Below are 19,583 nucleotides of genomic sequence, written 5' to 3'. Positions count from 1 at the left end.
CTTTGTGTTTTCTTGGGTGTAAATGAGAGATTTGGGTTTTAGTGTTCGTGTTCTTATGGATTATTTCTCCATAAGAAATAATCGAGAGAGATTTATTCTAATGCAGAGAGAAGTATATAATTTTATGTGGAGATTCAAAATATCTGCATTCTTGATTAATTTGACAACAAGTGAGAAGAAGAATTACACATATTTATTAATACTAAATGTAGTATGTATGAATTATTAAATAGTGATTATATATATCTATATATTGTTTACCTTATGTTAGAGTATTATTTTGATACTATATTATTATAAGTCTATTTTTTAATTATTGATAATTAATTAGTATTATTTTAAACATCCTTCTATTAATATAGATTGCTAATGAATTCATATGTAATTTATAATTATTTATATGAATCAAAATTATAGAGGTAAATTTTATAATCGTCAAGTACTACTAATTAAATTTTAAAAATAGATACATTTGGTTGATCAATAATTAAGGAGTTTTGCTAGAATATTATTATAGCACTCTACCGTTATACTTTTTTTTTTTAATTATAGACAATCGTTCGTTATTATTTTAAATAATTTATATATTTTATTCATCCTCCTACTGATATAGATTGTTAATAAATTCATATATAACTTTTAATTATTTACATAAGTCAAAGTTTATATGGATGAATTTCATAATTGTTAAATATCATTAGATAGAAATATTTAATAAATAAAATAATATATTTGATTGATCAACAATTAAGTATTATATATAATTGACTAATTTAAAATTTAATTATATATAAATTATTGAAATTAAAATAATATTAATTTTTTAAAGTTTATATTATATTATACACCCATCGTACATTAGTATTTGATTATGTTAATAAATTATTAAAACTAAATTAATATTTATTTTTATAGATTTATATACTATCGTATATTTATAGTATATTAGAATGACTCATATATATAATTTATTTATTTATTTAGAACTTAATTTCAATGTATTATTAATTAAATTTTAGTATAAAATGAAGGATATCTATTCGTGTCCACTTTTTAAACTCAATATTTAATATATATTTACATATATAAAAATATTTTTTAATTTTGTCTATCTGTTTAAACTGTTAAAAATAATAATTATTTTACAATTACAACAGTAAATAATTTTTACTACAAGAGTGCCTATATCTTATTGACGAAAAAATTATCATGTGAGTAAATATTTTTATATTAAATGATGTAGTTTTTCTTAACATTTAAGGTCTTTAATTATTCTTTTCTTGTACTTTAATATCCTATCAATTTATATCTTTTAAAAATTTAATATTGAATTTCAATAATAAAATCATTTATCAAGTATTTGATATAATATTAATTATAGTGAAATTGAGTAAATAAAAATACAAAATATTTTCCTTAAAACTGAAAAATAATATTTAGAATAAATTTTATCTATAATACTTCTTAAAGTATTCATAATTTATTAGTATTGCATTACAAAATGATAAAATAATATTTAATAATATTACAAAAATCTAAAAATACAAAGTAAATAAATAAATAAAGCATCACTGTTCTTTTAAGTGTAAAAATCGGCAGTTTCATTTTTTTACGGTTTTTAAGGAGACAATAAACTAATCCAGTTGGAGTAGGGGCCCGCAACATGGACCTACCAAGAGGAATCTTCTAAAGACATATTTAATTAGGTTCGTGTGTGGTAATAATTAATTTATTTCCATTTCTATTATAGTGTTGACTTTTCATAAAGCTCCATACTATTCATTATTTTCCTTCATCAATCATCCCATCGTTGATCAGAAATGTTTGAGCATCATACTTGCACAATAAATTGAATTGGTGAATACATTACAGTTTTTTTCTTTTTATTTTTCTCGGATATATAATAATTTTAAATATATATCTCTCCATTATTTTGACTGAATGAGATTTATTTTATTTTGATTTTATATTATGGATTCATTCTTTATTCTGCTTTAATATACAATCCAATTTATATATTTATATATATTTATCATTCTCTAAAGAGTTTTTAGTTTAAAATCTTATTAAGATTTGTTTTTTGTCTAGATATTTTATTCTTATTTGAAAAAACCACTCCCATCCTCATCGAATATGAAATCAACTATTTTTATCTATTACCTCGAAAAATTCATTTAAAGAGTTAAAAACCGTTATCAAATTGATTTAAATATTACCCAATTATCTTTACGTTTTATGTAATAAAAAATGAGAATTAAAAGTTGAATTCTAAATCTTTTGACCTAGAAGCTCAACATTATAGAACAGGGTCCATTTTGGCCATAATGTAGAACTGTGAATATGTATATTATTGCCCAGTTTCTTGGGAGCATAGATTGTTGCATTACCCATTACAGGGTGAGGTCCACAGGCCAATTGAGTGGTCATGATCTATATGAATATGGATATTCTCTTCTGGACAAGAGTGTTAAGATTTAGAAGCTCCTGTGTACCTATCATGCATAGGCACAATTACTCACAAGACACAGCTCTATCTTTATCCTCGGTAACATTTCATTTTTGTTTCTTCATGGACTAGATAAGGTTCGAACCATTTCAATCAAATTTTAAAAGACAAAATACCAGCCTGGTGATGTGGAATTTTAACGTAACTCGATTACCCTTTAATAAAATACTTTAAAGGATCAAAATATAAAAATACGTCCTTTAAATTTCTCATCATTTGTTAGGTTATTTTTTCTCCAAATATCTTATTTCATCACCCTATTGAATTAACAGCAATTTGCACAATTAATACAGAAACACCCATAATTAATAAATTAATCATTTCATTTTCTTCTTCATTAAAAGAAATTATTTCTCAAATACTCTACTTTTATTTGTTGCATTTAAAGTTTTAGCTTAAACAAATCAGAAATACACTGTAACTACAACTGATTTGTTCTATCCTACTATATTATATTTTATCACATACTTATAGACATATATACTTATATATGATTATCTATTCAGTTTCTCTTAATCTATATGAACATAGATTCATAATAAAAGTCATGAGGTCGAAAAAAATTTAATTATAATTACATCATATGAAGTTCTCTAAGCTTATTTAGGTTGGCAGGTGTAGAAAATACAACAGTATTATTCTCACTTGAATCCTACTATGCCAGCATCTAAAGAAAGCAAAATAGTGGAGTAGAATGATTTTCAAAGCAAATGTAGTGTCTAAGTAGAACGATTTTTAATAATAAATGCAGTTTCTATCTCAACACTCAGTTCACAATCTTTCTTATTCTTATACTTGCTGAAATGATCCAGTTGAACTATCATTAGGTCTATGGTCTGATCTAATGGGAGAACTCCATGGAACTGAGATTGAAGCCTCAAATTTGAACCTTCTTTCCTCCCTCTTCATGATAAAATATTAAAAAAGAAAGATCCACTTCAACTTATAAGTCTCCACCTAAATTTTTGTTTTCTTTGTATTTTGATTTTTGAATCTTAATTAAGAGTGCTCCGGTACATTAACTTATAACAACCCTGCCAAAAATTATTGTCAGGTATCATCGGATATGTCAAACATTTGATGCAGATAATTAATTATGCATGCACGACCTAACAGTAATTTTTTTTTATGTAATAATATTGTTAAAAGAGTTTATTCGTTAATATTTTATCATCCGTAGTAATTTTATATGGTATTGTTCTAAATTAACTATAAATATATATATATAATTTTTTTTTTTAAAATAATGAGATAACTAGTGTCATAAATTGTGTTTCAATAGTCAAGGATAAATACATACTGTAAGATGATTAATGATACATACACATTAGATTATTTTATATATATTTTTGGAGACATAATTATTGAAGTAGTAAATAAAGTTTCTTTAATTACTTTAAGGTAAGTATTCATATGAGGTAAATAATTACTCGTTCTGACAGGGTTTGAATAAATTAAATTATCATTTATTAAATTAAAAATATATATTTTTATCGTCTCATTTCAAATAAATTCCTATATATATATATATATATATATATATATAATAAGAATTAAATTTTTATATTTTATTATTAATATTATCATTATTATTAGCAGCAGCAGCAGTACAATAGAGCTTCAAACTTTCTTCGTTTTGTTTGAATAATTATATTTCCATTTTTTTAATTGTGGAAACAGAGATGGAGCCACGTAGCTGCCGCGTTGATTAGGGAAGCAGCTTTTTAGAGAGAGAGTTAAGGTTGTCATTTTCTTAACCTAATTTCCATGATGAATTCCATTTCGTCATTGACTACCATTCCAGCAGCGTAGCCTCTTCTGACACTAGAGTTACGGCCTCTCCTACCTTAGCTTTCACAATTCTAACAGGATCTCTATCTGTGTGGTTTTCTGTGAGAGGTTTCAATCTTTTAAAAGAATTCAGACAAAAAGAAAAGTATTTACATATTATCCGTCTATCAGATAATAAGTCAAATGTACCATTAGTAATACTACTGGGACTGTGAATGGGTCTAATTAATTATTTTTTTCTATTCTTTAGTAATTTCTAACTCTCGTATACCAGAATCACGTATCCCTTAACTGTAATCTGCAATGTCCTATGCATACACAAAAGCACTATCAAGTTTGGGCCATTGAAGCTATAGGCAAGGTCCATGTCCCAATACCACTACGAAGTTTTTGTGTGTTCTTAAGGCACATAAACAAGTGGCCTCAATATGCAAACAAATATATAAACCCAAATTAAAAATTTTAATTAGGATAAATTATTATTATTATAGCATAAAATTATGTGGGTCCCAAATTTGGCTTTTCATAGACTGCACAAGTCAACTATAAAATCTGTCAGTTTGTTATGGGTTTGATTGATAGCCCATGCTCAGGTTTGATGCGATCAACTCGTTGAAGCCTGTCTTGTCTAATGCTTCGGCCTGCTTGAAATTTTGAGTACCACACACTTATAAATCATTATTCCTTCTTCAAAAACTTTACCCATGTTTTCGTCCTTTCGATTTTCTTTGCATATTTTCTTGACTCGCATATTGAGAGCTCCAAATATCAGTGTGACCCTAATTTGCTTTATTTGTTAGACTTCGCAACAACAACAAAAAAAGAATTAAACCTCTAAATTAAGTATCCATTAGACAATGTGATATACAACTTATCATAGGAAGAGCTTGTGGTGACTGTAAATACAAATGACAATTGTAGTAGTAGTGTGCAATGGTTACTTGAGTCAGTATTTGGTCTGCGGTGATAAAGGAAAACCAGATTTAAGAGCTCTAATTTCTGTGCTTTAGTTATACTATTATAATTTGTAAAGAATCCCCTAAATACAATATATATGTTAAAAATATACTCTCTGTTTTTTTATACAAATAATTAATATATAGTATTAAAATATACAATATTCATATATATTATTATTTTAATTTTTTTAAAAAAGTATTATTTATTTTAAGTTTTATCTGATTTCTTTAACTCTTACCGGTTATTATGCGATAAAAAGAAAGAAAAAAGAGAAAAACTCCTACCGGTTATGGATGCATCAGAATAGAACCCACAGCTTTTGCCGCGTGGCATATTTCTAGTACAGAGAGATGCCGGCACCAACCTTTATAAATCACTGGTAAGCTAAATACCTTATCGCTGTACTCTTGCAAAAAGAAAAATATATATATATCAATGCATAGGGTCATCCACCACCTCATCACATGACCATATTATATATATATATAAGGATGAAATCCTCCAAAATATTGTCTAAGAGTGTGTTTATCTAACACTGTGTTTGGAATCACTATTAGATGTTGAAAAAAATAGGTTAGAAATATTTTTATTTAATATAAATTAATTCCTTAATAAACTTTTTTTTAAGAATTTATTTCTGGAAAAAATATCAACTTTTCTGCTTTTTGTAAAAGTAATTTATAAAATAAAAATTGAGATTGAAAACCTGAATGCCAAACTGACCCTAAGAGAGAATGTAGACCAGCTACCAATTTCCATGCATTTCGGTACAATTTAGCCTTTGTCCCAGACGACAACGGAAAATGATACTGATAAGAGCTCACCCATCAAGTATCAGTAACATTATTGGCAGCAGCAACTTTACTTCGTTTAGGGTCCTCATGTGCTCAAAATCACAAGAAGGGATTACTTCAAATGTGTATATGCATGCTGCCGAAGAAACAGAAGAGGACAAGGGGATGATGAAACTGGCCAAGGAGATTTAAGCAAACAAAACAAATTATCAATCACAGACTTAAGGATTTTGATCAATTTCTTAATGAAATTTGTGATCTGGGTAAATATTATTATCGTTCACTGTCATTCTTGGTGTCCTTCGTCAAGTGATGTCTCCCAGATTGGCTCCAGTGACTGTCAAAGAAACAGGCCTGTGACATATGTATGAATGCTTGGACATGGAATCAAAAGTATCAAACAAAACTACCAGACGGAAATTTAATAAAGTACGATTTTTGTGCAAGTCGGATTCTAATGTAAAATAAAAACAAAAAAAAATTAATTATTTAAGTATACTAATCCAAATTAAGTAAAAAATAATAGTTTTTTCTTCTTCTTTTTATTCCTCTTTCTTTTCATGTGATTATTATGTTCCTGAAACATTATACATTATTTCTAAATAAATACAGCTTACACTACTATTTATATAAAAAAGAAAAAGAAAAAGAAAAATATTAATATTCTATATTAAAATCTTCATATCCTCATAGTGGTAGTTTTTTTTATTATCTTTTAATATGTTTGAGACTGTACCAATTTTATAGTGAATATAAGAACACGATTATATTTTACTATATAGTTTATTGCCTATTGACTCTCTTTTTTTAAATAAATAAAAAGATATTAGCTCTTAATTATAAAGAACATATCCGGCTTTATAATTTCTTATATATTTATATTTTCATTATAATAACGTGATAGAATAAATTAAAAATTGTATATTTTAAAAGTCTAATTCTAAATTAAATTATTACCTTTCATATTTTTTGTGACTCTGACATAATATTTTTAATTATTGATAATATTAATTTTACATTTTTAAGAATATTATTTAAATTTTATAATTTAATATAACAATTAAAATCTGATACTTTTTCTAATATGAAAATAAATTAATCCACAAAAACACCACGTAAAAACTTTATAGTTGACCTAAGTCTAAAAAGGAAATTATAAATTTTAGCAGTCTTTTTTTTTTACCATTTGTTCATGATTTCTTTTTAATTTTAACTATTTGATACAATAAAATGAAGAGAAACCCTTTCTTTATATCCTTTCCTATGTTCCTTCATGTTTATTTCAGCTTATTTGTAGCAAAAATCTAAGATATGTTTATTTTCTAGCTTCGATATACTATTTCGTTTTTAGGTGAAATTTTTCATCACGTAAAATGATTGTTTTGAATTATTCTTTTTTTATTTTTATTAATAATTATCTTTCATTTTAGTTTTTCCAAACCAAATCTCATAATAATTGAATCCCAGGCATCTTATATTAAATCTAGATTTTCATTTCTTTGATCTTTTTGCAAGAAGTTAAGCGACTAGATTCATTTAATGTTCATTATTATTTTCTTTTTCCCTCTCTCTTTTCCATTTTAAAAGTATGATCTCATATGTTATGAGAAATTATTACCATTTCACTTTTTTTTTCTTTTTTTGGTTGACCCTTCTTGAAAATTAGGATGTTAACATTACATTTTTTCAATTAAAAATCTATTTAGTTTGGCTAATAAATGCAATTGGTAGCTTAGCCAATAACTGGTAATTGATAAATTAAACTATTTGATATTATCATATTAAATAATAATTAAAAATATAATTTATTTTTAAATATATTTATTTTATTATATAATTTTTAATAATATTAACTAATAAAACTAAATTATGATAATTAAAAATATTATGGTTATTTTTATTTAATTCAATTGTAAGTTATAATAAAAATAGGAATTAAAATTTAAATTATCCCGATAAAGATTTTTTATTTTAAATGTCATAATTATTCAACTGTTAAATAAAATGTTAAAATAATAGTTATTTATTATTAATTATAAAAAATAATTATATGATATCAACTAAAATTAAATTACTATTAATAGATTTTAATACAAATAATATTTATCTAAATAAATAAATAAATTAAGTCAATTAATTATTTGATTTCATATGATAAAATAGAGTTTATTAGATAATTGAGACTAAATTTATTTTTTAATTTTATTAAATTATTTAATATAACAGTTTAGTGAAGAATAATTACTATCTGTATAAAACTTCTGAACTAAATATTTTCTAAATATACGTGCTATTAGTAGCAATAATAGGTAATCTTTTTTACTTTTTAATTTATTAGAGCAATAATAAATAGTCAATGAATATGACTATGTGCATGGCGCAATAAAAATAATTATTCTTCTATATTCAACATAAAAATAATAAATTTTTATTAATATTAGTAAACTATGATAAGACATTCAGTGAAAATACTAGTTTTTTTTTTGTTTGTTTTGATTTTTGTATTTGAAGAGAAAAAAGAAGAACCATTTGTAGGTGATGGAAAGAGGAGCTTTAATTGTCTTATACTGTAACTATGTAACAGAATATGTATTCCTATCCATAAATAAAAATGCAGACCAATCAATTTGTGGGGCACTATCTTTAATGGACAACATTTGGATCAAGCTGGACAAATTTGTAGGGTATCCAAACAAGTCAATAGAAAAATGCACCATTTCTTTTCCAGTTGCATAATTTTGAAACACAGGTCCACATTTTTTGAGAATCAAAATTATAATAGCTGTCCCTGACCTCTCCAGTCACAATTATAACATTTACTTTTTTTCAATATCAAAATTTTTAATTATTCATTGACAGTATAATTGTTAATATTCTTTTCATTTCTTTATTTCTCTGCCCATAGTAAAATTTAAATTTTAGTGTTTTTTACCATTAGATAAAGATACCAAATATCATTTCTTTTCTTATAGTCTTTCAGTTATTTTGAAACTAAATACAATAATAAGAAAAACATTTTTACATTTCTTCTATCTCTCTCTCTTTTTCTTTCAGATGATTGAAAGTTTATTCCAATGAGAAATTGGATTGAAAATTTAAGTATTTTATAGAAAATGATTGTCTTTTTCTTTTTCTTTTTTAAAAAAAAAAAAAAAAAAAAACTTAAGATAAAAATTTAAATCCTTGTAAAACCAAATATAGGAAAATTTTAATTTTAAAAAGTCTAATCTTAAAATCTAAATTCTTAAATTTTTAGATGAGTTATAAATATGATAATATCCTCTAATGTATAGTAGAAATGATAAACTACTTTTATAAGATCTTTACTATTTAATTGAAAATGAATATTTGAGATTTCATTATTGGATAATTAAACATAGAACTCAGGTCATTGATTTCAAATTAAAATATTGAGGTCATTCAATCACATCTTAATAACTTAAAACTAGGGTTCTAAAATATATAAAATAATTGCAAGATTTTAATTTTAAAAATGTAAATAACTAAAACTCAAGTAATGAAAATAACAAATATTAAAATTCTAAAATTTTAAAAAATCTGACTTATAGATATTAGACTTGCAATCTTTAAAAATTTAAAATCTTAGCAAAAGAATAGATATTAAGGAATGGTTTGTCATTAGGGTTCTGCCAGAGTTTTAACCACTATCATTGAATTTATGTATTTTAATTATAAATAAAGTAGTTAGTATTATTTTTAATTAATTTATTAATTTTAATATTTCTTTATTAACTTAAATTGTTAATGAGTTCATAAATAATTTTTAAGAATTTAATATTCATTTTTCTAAGAAAAAAAAAAGATACAATATTCTTATTTAGTTGTTGCATTCAGGAATTAAATTTTAGGTGCTAGTCACAGATGGATTCAGAGCTGGTCACTATAATGTTTATTTTGAAATACACTTATCGCTTCTTTGGATTGAGGAATTTTAAATGATAAATTTTGTAGAATTTATTATTTAACAAGTGAAAAAAATGATCTAATTTTTTAGATTTTAAGAACTCTAATCTTTCAAATTTTTTACTTTTAGGGTTTTAATTTTCCATCTAAGATATGGGAGAGTTCAAAATCCACCATTTTAAAATAATGATAAATTATTATAATATTTTTTTGTTTTAATATTGTCTTTAATAAATTTATTTTATCCTAAGATTATTTTTAAATTTAAACTAAATTCCATTATTTTTATATTTAATTCAATTATTCAATTCTAATTTTGGTTGCAATTTAATCACTTTGCTAATAAGAAATTGGCATGTTATATTATTCTTTCTTAATTATATTTTTTATTATTTATTTTTACTAATCTTTTATTTGTAAAGTGACTAAATTGAAAAAAAAATTAAAATTAAATGACCGAAACGAAATAAATTAAAATTTATAACTAAAATGGAACTAAATTTATTTGAATGACGATTTATATCATTATCTCATGAATTTTGATTTATGAATTCTAAAATCCATGAACCCAAATGATATCTTTATTTAATTGAGAGGAACATTTATTAGATAAAATTTGTCTCCTCTTTTATTGAGAAGATATAATAATATAAAAACACACCATTTTCTAACTCATGTAATCTACAGAATCAAATTACATGATTCTACTATTATAATACAATATACAGAAGAAAAGAATATGGTATTTGCCCCATAGCTTTTTTCATCAAATTTTAATTTTATTTAAGTGGCATACATTTTTAGTACTTTAAAATAAATAAATAAATAATGCATAAGAGAATATAACTGGATTATATAATTGAAGCTGAAAAAAAAAAAAAAGAAGCACTGGCACATGCAACATTTTCCATACCAGAAAAAGAAACCACCAATACTAGAAAGAAACAACTCATTGTAGGGACACTTTAGAACTTATAAATAGGGAAATTCTCAATACTCATCCAATTTCATTTCTCAATATGTAATTTTACTTCTAAGAGTCTATAGTTTTTTCTTTCAACCATATATATATATATATATATATATATATATATATATATATATAATATAATATAATATAACTTTGTTGAACTTTCTTTTTAAGTACATACATTTACAGAAAAGAAAACGAAAAAGAGAAAAATCTATATGGATATGGTATCTTATTAAATATGATGACACTATTTTAAGTAGTAATTAAATTCTATTTATAAGTTAGTGCTAACAAATATTATTCCTTAAACACAATTGTATTTTATTAAAAAATACAATTCATCTAACTCGGTATGAAGTTGTGAAGTAAACTCAATTAATTTGGGTACCACAATTCACAATCTTTTAATTTTAAGAACACCAATTCACCCAATATAAAAAAGTAAAATAAAAATGAAGAGCACCAATTTAAGTAAGCTCCTATAGTAATTTGCTTGATTGAAGAGGATCAAAGAATTGACAGAAGTGCTTGCATAGAAGAATTGAAAAACTATATATATTGTAAATTCCCTAATTTAAGGTTTCTGTAAATAATTAACAATCTTCAACAGATTAGAAAGAGGACTTGTAAGAAAAGAAAATCACAGTAGAGGATTACTTGCAACTATCAAACTCTTCTCATTTACGCTATGCAGTTCTAAAGACATTTCTTGAAAGATTAGCAAAGATTTCTTAACCAAAACAATGCCTGCATTTTAATTGAGGAGGTGCCTCCTCATCTTTGGCATTGTATTTCTCAGGACTCGCCCTCTTCCCTTGGCTGATTAAGTCTTCTTTCTTCTCAGGGAAAAAGAAAACAAGTTTCTTTGACAAAATTAGACAATGAAGGCAGTTTCATTCAAGAATATTAACTCGAGTTGTTAAAACGATAGACATTATATCAAAGAGCGTGTAGATGAGATGATAAGAATTTTTTCTAAATTAACTAACGTCTCAAGTTTGAGCTTTGGATATGCAATGCATTAAAACTCTTGAGATAGTAGTCTATATTAACTCTAGATACATATATATTCAATAAATGATAGATTTTATTATATGATTCTGTAAAAAAAATTTCTACCGTGTATTAAAAAAAAAATCTATATAATATATGATCAGACAGATTTGATTATACTAGATTAGCCATTACTAAATTTTTAACTAAATTACATCATATATTTGAAAATATTTACTGTTGAGTCATTTTTTTTTCTTCAGGGAAAAGACATTAGAATTTGAAGTCTAAATATACATACAACACAACATGGATAAGTGTCAACTACAAATACTAAAAAATCATACTTTTTTTTTAATAATTTAGAATTGAAAAACTTGAATGTATTAATTCTTAAATTATTGGGAATTGGCATCAGTTTTTTGGGAAAAATAAATGAATTATTTAGTAATATAAAAAGTGCAAAGTGAGGCTGTTACAGGTTTATATGATTCCTGATAAAATTTCTTGGTACTGAGTAAAACTGGAAACATCTGATAAAATTTTGTTGGGTACTGATAAAAAGAAGTTAAGTGGAACCAAATAACTGAAAGAGAAGAGGAAAACAAAATGAAATATACGTATACATATAATTACATGATTAGCTTTAGGTTAGGTCATTGAGATTAACAGGTTAGAAGATTCCTGTCTTTAGTGGACCATGTTGAAGGTCCATCCCCTGCATGTGATGTTGGCATGTAGTGGAAAGGTCCCTCTTCCAAAGGGCACCCCCCTGTTGCTCCTCCATTTTCAGCTTATGTCTTATTTATCAACTGCATACATCATACCCCCCGTTACACACCAAACTCAGCCTCTCTCTCTTTTCTCTTTCCTTTTTTTCTTTTTTTTCGTTAACCTCTTTTTATTTATTTTTATTAAGAATTTAATTACTTAATTAAGGTTGAAGTTAAATAATTAATGAAGAATTTTACCATATGTTTATTTAAAAAGAAAAAAGAAAAGGAAGACCAAAAAAATAACCCACTAGATTAACCATTTCTAGAATTTTCACAACCATGAAAAATAAACAAAAATTACAAGACTAGTCTCATTTTTATTTCTTCTTTGGACCTGCACTTCTGTTTCTCTCTCTCCTTTCCTCGCATTATTTATTTAGCAAAAAATAAATAAATTATCAAAATAATTAACATATAATCCACTGACTATATGCTACATCGCCCCCCCCCCCCCCCCCCCCCCCCCCGGTTCACTCACCAGAGTGTGTGTGTGTGTGTGTTCTTGATTACAATTTGAGATTCCTCCGCCCCAATTCACGGCTGCCGGAATCTGAGTCTGACCCACTAGCTATTCCATTATGAACTTTCATAAAATGTGTTTTTTTTTTTTCTTTTTCTTTTTCTTTTTTCTTTTGGCCTTAAAAACTCTTACCCAGCTGAGCTCATCGATGTTGGCCTGTTGCTATTAGCTACAATTTCATAGCCACTGGCTTCATCTTCCTCATCATCATCCATATCTTTATCATCATCATCTTCATCTTGATCATGATTCTGATTATCTTCACTTTCCAAATCTTCCATCACTGAATCGTGATGGTGCCCTTGTTCTTGTTGTTGATGATGAGAAGGAGGAGGCCATTGCTGCTCAGGCCTTACCATTAAAGGCACTGAATTAATCTGATCAGGCTTCATTATTTGAATATTTGATGATGATGAAATATTACCAACATCAATCTTGCTGTGTTTCTCTTTATATAACGCATCAAGTTGTTGAAAATATGGACATGTTTTTGAATCTTCAGGCCTTCTCTTGTTACTCTCTTTCACTTTCTTGAAGTACTTATTGATATTCTCCCATTTCTCTTTACATCTTTTTGCATTGCGATTGTAACCAAGCTTTCTCATTCCTGCTGAGATCTCTTCCCATAATGGCCCTTTTGGTCCGTTTTCTTGGTACTTCGAATCGAGATTAGTCCTTAGATCAATTAAAGCTTGAACTTCTACTTTAGGCCATCTTGATGAACTTGCTGGCATGAAACTCTGATCCCCATTATCTGATTTTATGTCCAGATTTATTATAGCAGGTTGCGGCTGCTGCGGTGCTGCTACCGCTGTCGCCACAGGGGGTGGTTGTGGTACCGGTGCCGGCTGAGGCTGAGGCTGTGGCTGTGACTGTGACTGTGGCTGCGGCTGCGGCTGCGACTGTGGCTGCGGCTGCGGCTGCGACTGTGGTATTGCTGATGGTGGCGGCTGCGGAGGCTGTACTGGTTGTGGTGGTGGCTGTGGTGGATTATTCTGTACTTGTTGTTGGCCTGGATTTTGTTGTTCAGATAGCTTTTGCAAGAATGCCATGACTGCAGCATCTTTTGCAGCTGCTATCGATCTTTCTTGGGCTAATATTTCGCGTTCTCTATTAATTCTTGCCATTTCTTGCATTCTCCAAGATTCTTCTCTAACCATTCTATCATGTTCTCGTTTCTCTATTGCTTCCAAGAATTTTCTTTGCATATCCTCTTGCTTATGTATCACTTCCTTCATTAATCTCTCGAAGAAGTCCTTCCATTTTCTTTTCCTTCTTCGCCGCCCTTGAATTTCCACGTCTGAGGATGTGGATGAGGAGGTAGAATTGGACAGGAGATCTGGGGAATAATTAGGGAATGAAGATTGAACATGGGGTTGAGATTGGTTTAAATTTGTAGGGTTTGTTGCTTGTGGTAAGGGTAAGATTGTAGGGTTTGTTGATGATGGAAAAGAAGGGATGGCAAGATTTATTCCTGTTGTGACAATGCCTTGTGATGACATATTTGTAGCTAATACTGCTGTTGCTGATGGAACAGTAGTAATATGAGATGCACCGATAGTAGCAGCTAGAGGAAGAGGACTGACTATTGGCATTGCTATTGTCGCCGCTGGAGCTTGAGGCTTTAGAGGTGGCGGCAGCTGCTGCTGCTGCTGCGGTTGTGGTTGTGGCGAAGGATGATGACTCTCAAACGCTTCTAATTGATCAAAAAATCGATAAGTTTTGCCTTCTTGTTTACCAGTTCGGCCTTCTTTGGTTCTTTTGTGGTACTTGAAGACGTTTTCGAACTTCTCTTTGCATTTCTTGGCGCTTCGATTATAACCAAGCTCTGCTAGCTTCCTAAAAAAAACAAACAGTTTTCAGGAAAAGATAACAAAAACAAAAGAAAACTGTTTCTCTCCCATCTTGTACTCGTCAGTCCAAACAAATAACTCTTCAAGCATATATAATTCACACATAAAATAAACATGCAAGAATGGTATGTATAATTAAGACAATTAACATCCAGAAAGAAAGAAACAATAGAAAATTACAGTTAGAGCTAACTTCAAAGAAAGAAATGATAGGATCCAAGTTCTATTTGATGAACATATTCAGGGACCTTTGAGATTGAATTACATTGACTTTGTTCTTTACAAAGACAATTCAGCTTAGTACTCTCTATCTGAATTAATCATTAGGAGAAAAGAAAAGATAGAAGGAAAAAAAAAAAAAAGTAAGAGAAGACAAGAATGAACTGAAATGATGAAACAGAACCCAGATAAACAAAATGTCCAAATTTGATTTCCTTTCTAGTGGATACTGAATTCCCTCAAAAATGAAACCAAAGAAAGGTAAAAGAAAAACCAAGTTATTTAAAGCAAAAGGGTAAAATTTGTATATATGTATCCCTCTAATCAAAATCATAGAAAAGTGTAATCTGACTGCAGGAATATTATAAAATTTTGTAAAACAGTTAAAAAGAAAAACAACCCAGAAAAGGAAAATAAAAGAATGATGTATATTATTTGCAGATCTCCATTAAAGCACATACCTGGAAACCTCATCCCATAAAGGACCCTTAACACTTGCATCGCGAAACGTCACATCCATATCGGACCTTATTTTCAAGAGTGCTAATGTTTCTTGTCTCGGCCACCTGTTACCACCAAAGCTCCGGTCACCTTCATCCCCACCGCCACCGCCACCACTACCTCTTTTATCATCTTCACCTGAATTATTGTTAGACCCCACATGACCAACTTCACTTATAGTACTTTCCCCACCACTTGCAGGTAACTGACGAGGAGGAGCTGCTGCAGCCTCACTGCCACCACCAGCACCACCACCAGTAGAGGCTGTTGTTGTGGTTGCTAGAACACTACTCGAGTCTCCTAGCATTGGACTCTTTTCTTTACTTTCTTTCTCTCTCTCTCTCTCTCTCTCTCTCTCTCTTTCTCAATTACAGTTTCTTGAAAATAAAAAAAATTAATTGAGAGAAAAAAAAAAGAGCAGAAAAAAAAACATCATGGAAAGCAAAAGAGAAGGTGAATTCTCTCGAGGGTTTTATGAAGATGGCTGTGTAGTGGTAGAATTTATTAATTTATTTCTGTGGGATCTGCTTGTCAATCTCAAGAAATTGATTCTTTTATTTTAATTTTTTTTATAAGTAATTTATTTTATTTTTCTTGCATTACTTCTTTTAGCTGTGGAATCTTTTTTTTTTTCTGGGGATTTTCTTTAACCTAAATTAATTTAATTTCTTTGTAATTTTCTTTTATGGTGTTTTGGTAGGGTTGGCTAGTTAAAAAGTAAAGCTAGAGGTGTCACTTGCTTCCTTCACAGTAATTAATAAAGGTGGCACAGAAAGACATATCAAATTTAATTATAATATACTTAAATTTTCACTAAATAAAAAATAATATAAAATATAGTAAATATTATTCTCAGGAATTTATCAACAGCTACGCATAGAGACGATGGTTATAATAAGTTTTATTTATTTATTTATTTTTTGTCTGTACAGCTAAAATTAGTTAAAAGCCGGCCCATGTAGGTCAGCTTTTTTATTTTTTTTATTTTTCCTTTCTTTTTTTCTTATTAATGTATTTTCTTTATGGGGAATTTATATTAATTTAATGTGGACATATCAGCTTAGCTTTTAGATGGCCGGAAACACGTGGACTGAAAATTACTGAATTAACCCTAACATGTAGCATATTGAGTTATTGACCTTTAATGATTGAAGCTAATTTTGACAAATTTTTTAATTGATCACCTGATTTGTGATCTGGGTTTGTCTCTGTAATTAATAAAGAATTATTTTGAATGTGCTAGGGTGGGATATTTTAATAGAAAAATGTCAAGATTGCCCTAGGTTAACCTAATTTAATTTAATTTTTTTTGAGGCACCTAAAATATTACTTGTGCATAACATTTTAATTTATTATTTTTTTTTTTTTGGTTGGGTGAGACTGTTGTATAATGTGTGCTTGTGGAGTAAGGGTCCTACAATTGATTATGACAAATGTTGTTTGACAAAATATTTGAATTAATAATTGTGCAAAGAAATTTTTTGCAATAAACTTATCTTAAAAAGGACATTTTGAAGTGGGTTCCACTGTTGAATTAAACTAGTTAGATGTAGGTCATGTTATTAGGCCAAGCCATTTATTGGATTGAAGTAAATGGTGGCCAATTCAGTTAGGTTGCAACCTACCATAATAAATAGGATCAAAAAACCTTTTTTTTTTTCAATAATTATGGCTATGATCTTCTAATCATCTATATAATCTTGATCCATTTGAAATTAGGACCATGATTTACCCATTCTTACTTGTAATTAATGGTATGTTTCTTTAATTTTATCTTTCTAAACTGTCTTATTTGATTCACCCAAGATTTCTTATCTTTTTGCCAATCAATTTTGGTATATATGAAATAATTACTAATGATGTTCTATTGTTTCCCAAACCAAAAGAAGAGGAAAAAAAAAAAAAACTTTTATTTACTGCAATTCTCATGAATTAGGGCTTATTGGTGCACTTGCGTTTGAAAATGACTTCATATAGTGATATATGGTGGGTGAGTGCTATTTTTTTCCTTTTGATTTTGTATATATATTAAAAGAATTTTTCATTTTCTTTCTTTCTTTTCCAGAAATATTAATTATAAATGGAAAAAAATGATTATGCTAATGAAAAATTTATCATTGGATGTACAAATGGTATTCACTCTCATGACTTTTTGATCAATAAACGTTTTTAAGAGAAGTTTTGGGTCAAACCCAAATGACTTTGTGGCTTCAAAAGTTACAAATGGGTAAATATCACCAAGAATTTTGGGAAGATTTTATAATAATAATAATAATAATAATAATAATAATTATTATTATTATTATTATTATTATTATTATTATTATTATTCACCTGTGCAATCGAATTCCAAAACTCAATAATTGAGTCGAGAAAAACAAGTGGATTGCCCAACACATAATGCAAGAATTGGGTCCCAATTAATCAATAAGTCATTCAATGCATATATATTTATGTATACTTATATAATTAACCCAAGATCAAGATTTGTAAAATGGATGTATAATATCACTAGATGTAACTGAGTGACATTAGAATTTGTAAATTAAGTAGTACATTCCTAATTAATTCAATAATTCTCTCCATTTTAGAATTTAATTCCATTATTTATATTTTTTCATATAAAAAAGAATATGTTGTTCCTTAAAACAATCTCACAATTGAAGGTTTTAATAAAAACTATGTATTTAAAATTAATTTAGAACGTTTCAAATAGAATTCTTACGAATGTCAAAATATTTCTTTAAAAATCTTAATGCAACTGCACACTTAAAATTCTACCTTAAGATTTTAGTTTGAAAAGAAATATTATAATCAATAACACTCATACCAATTATTTATTTTGAAGTAATAAAATTATCTACTAAATTATAAATTTTTAATATATAATAATTTTTATATCAAATTTAATAATAAAATAAAAAATAAATATGTTCACTATAAACTTACTTGCTATTTAATTAATTTCTTACGATTACAATAAGAAAATATAATATTAAATATTTTTCTTGAAATGATAAAAATATTTATTTTTTAGAAAAGAAAAAGGTTTAAGTAATTTATTTTTTTATTATATATTTTTTTATTTTTATAAAAATATAAATAAATTATTATTTGTATCATGAATTGGACAAGTTACTGGGCTTCACAAAAAATGAAAAACATGTAAATAGAAGGGCAATTTGGTCAATTAGAAGATGGACCAAAGTTTATACGTAATTGTGATAGTTTGATGAGCGGGAGGGAAGGGCAGGGGAGTAAAATGAGATAGGCAGCGTAATAAGGCAAGTAAACGTCAAAACGAATTGGCATCGCCGTTTAATTAAATTATATTTTCTTTTTCTTTTTTTAATTTTCTCGTGAGTGGCAAATTAAAAATAAATAAATTCTTTTGATATAAGACAGTAACTTAGATTTGTATACAATTTAATTTAGTTGAATATAATATTTAGATATCTAAAATTTATTAATTTAATATTTTAAACTTAATTTTTATATAATCTAATATATACTTAATTTATTTTTTTGTAATATTTAAATATATTTTAATATGTAGTTTCATTCAATTTATCCACATTTAATCTCTATAAGTGTTGAAATATTATAAAAAATAAAATTTAAAATATTTGTTAAATTAAAATAAAAATTAAAAAAAATTAAAAAATTAGAAAATAGAGTTCAGGTTGTTAAATTAAATTTAAAATAAAATATTAAAGTGACCAAATAATAATATTTAAGTGTTTAAATATGTAATATATCACTTAATTTTGAAT

The 19,583-nt window shown here is 27.0% G+C and overlaps 1 protein-coding gene across 3 annotated transcripts; it reads right to left on the bottom strand.

Moving 5' to 3' along the window:
* Positions 1-12,943: 12,943 nt before the first annotated feature.
* On the bottom strand, positions 12,944-16,493 carry LOC8262314 (trihelix transcription factor DF1). Of its 3 annotated transcripts, none has more exons than XM_048370991.1 (3): positions 15,771-16,493; positions 14,163-15,076; positions 12,944-14,132 (listed from the first exon to the last, which is right to left on the bottom strand). In XM_048370991.1, exons 1-3 carry the CDS (start codon positions 16,115-16,117, stop codon positions 13,366-13,368), a joined length of 2,028 nt encoding a protein of 675 aa, XP_048226948.1. In that variant the 5' UTR covers positions 16,118-16,493; the 3' UTR covers positions 12,944-13,365. The 3 variants fall into 3 exon arrangements, with proteins under 3 accessions (XP_048226948.1, XP_048226947.1, XP_002532429.2); XM_048370990.1 differs by having other exon boundaries at positions 12,944-14,114; positions 14,145-15,076; positions 15,771-16,485; XM_002532383.4 differs by having other exon boundaries at positions 12,944-15,076; positions 15,771-16,484.
* Between the last annotated feature and the right edge of the window lie 3,090 nt (positions 16,494-19,583).

This window comes from Ricinus communis, chromosome 2 (assembly GCF_019578655.1).
Source record: "Ricinus communis isolate WT05 ecotype wild-type chromosome 2, ASM1957865v1, whole genome shotgun sequence".
Taxonomy (NCBI): Eukaryota; Viridiplantae; Streptophyta; class Magnoliopsida; order Malpighiales; family Euphorbiaceae; genus Ricinus; species Ricinus communis.
This window is presented reverse-complemented; position numbering and strand designations above follow the sequence as displayed.

Coding starts and splice junctions, on each gene's coding strand:
- LOC8262314 (XM_002532383.4), bottom strand. CDS start 16,117: ATGCTAGGAGACTCGAGTAGTGTTCTAGCAACCACAACAACAGCCTCT. Junction 15,077..15,770: donor TTATGGGATGAGGTTTCCAG/GTATGTGCTTTA, acceptor TGTTTTTTTTAG/GAAGCTAGCAGAGCTTGGTT.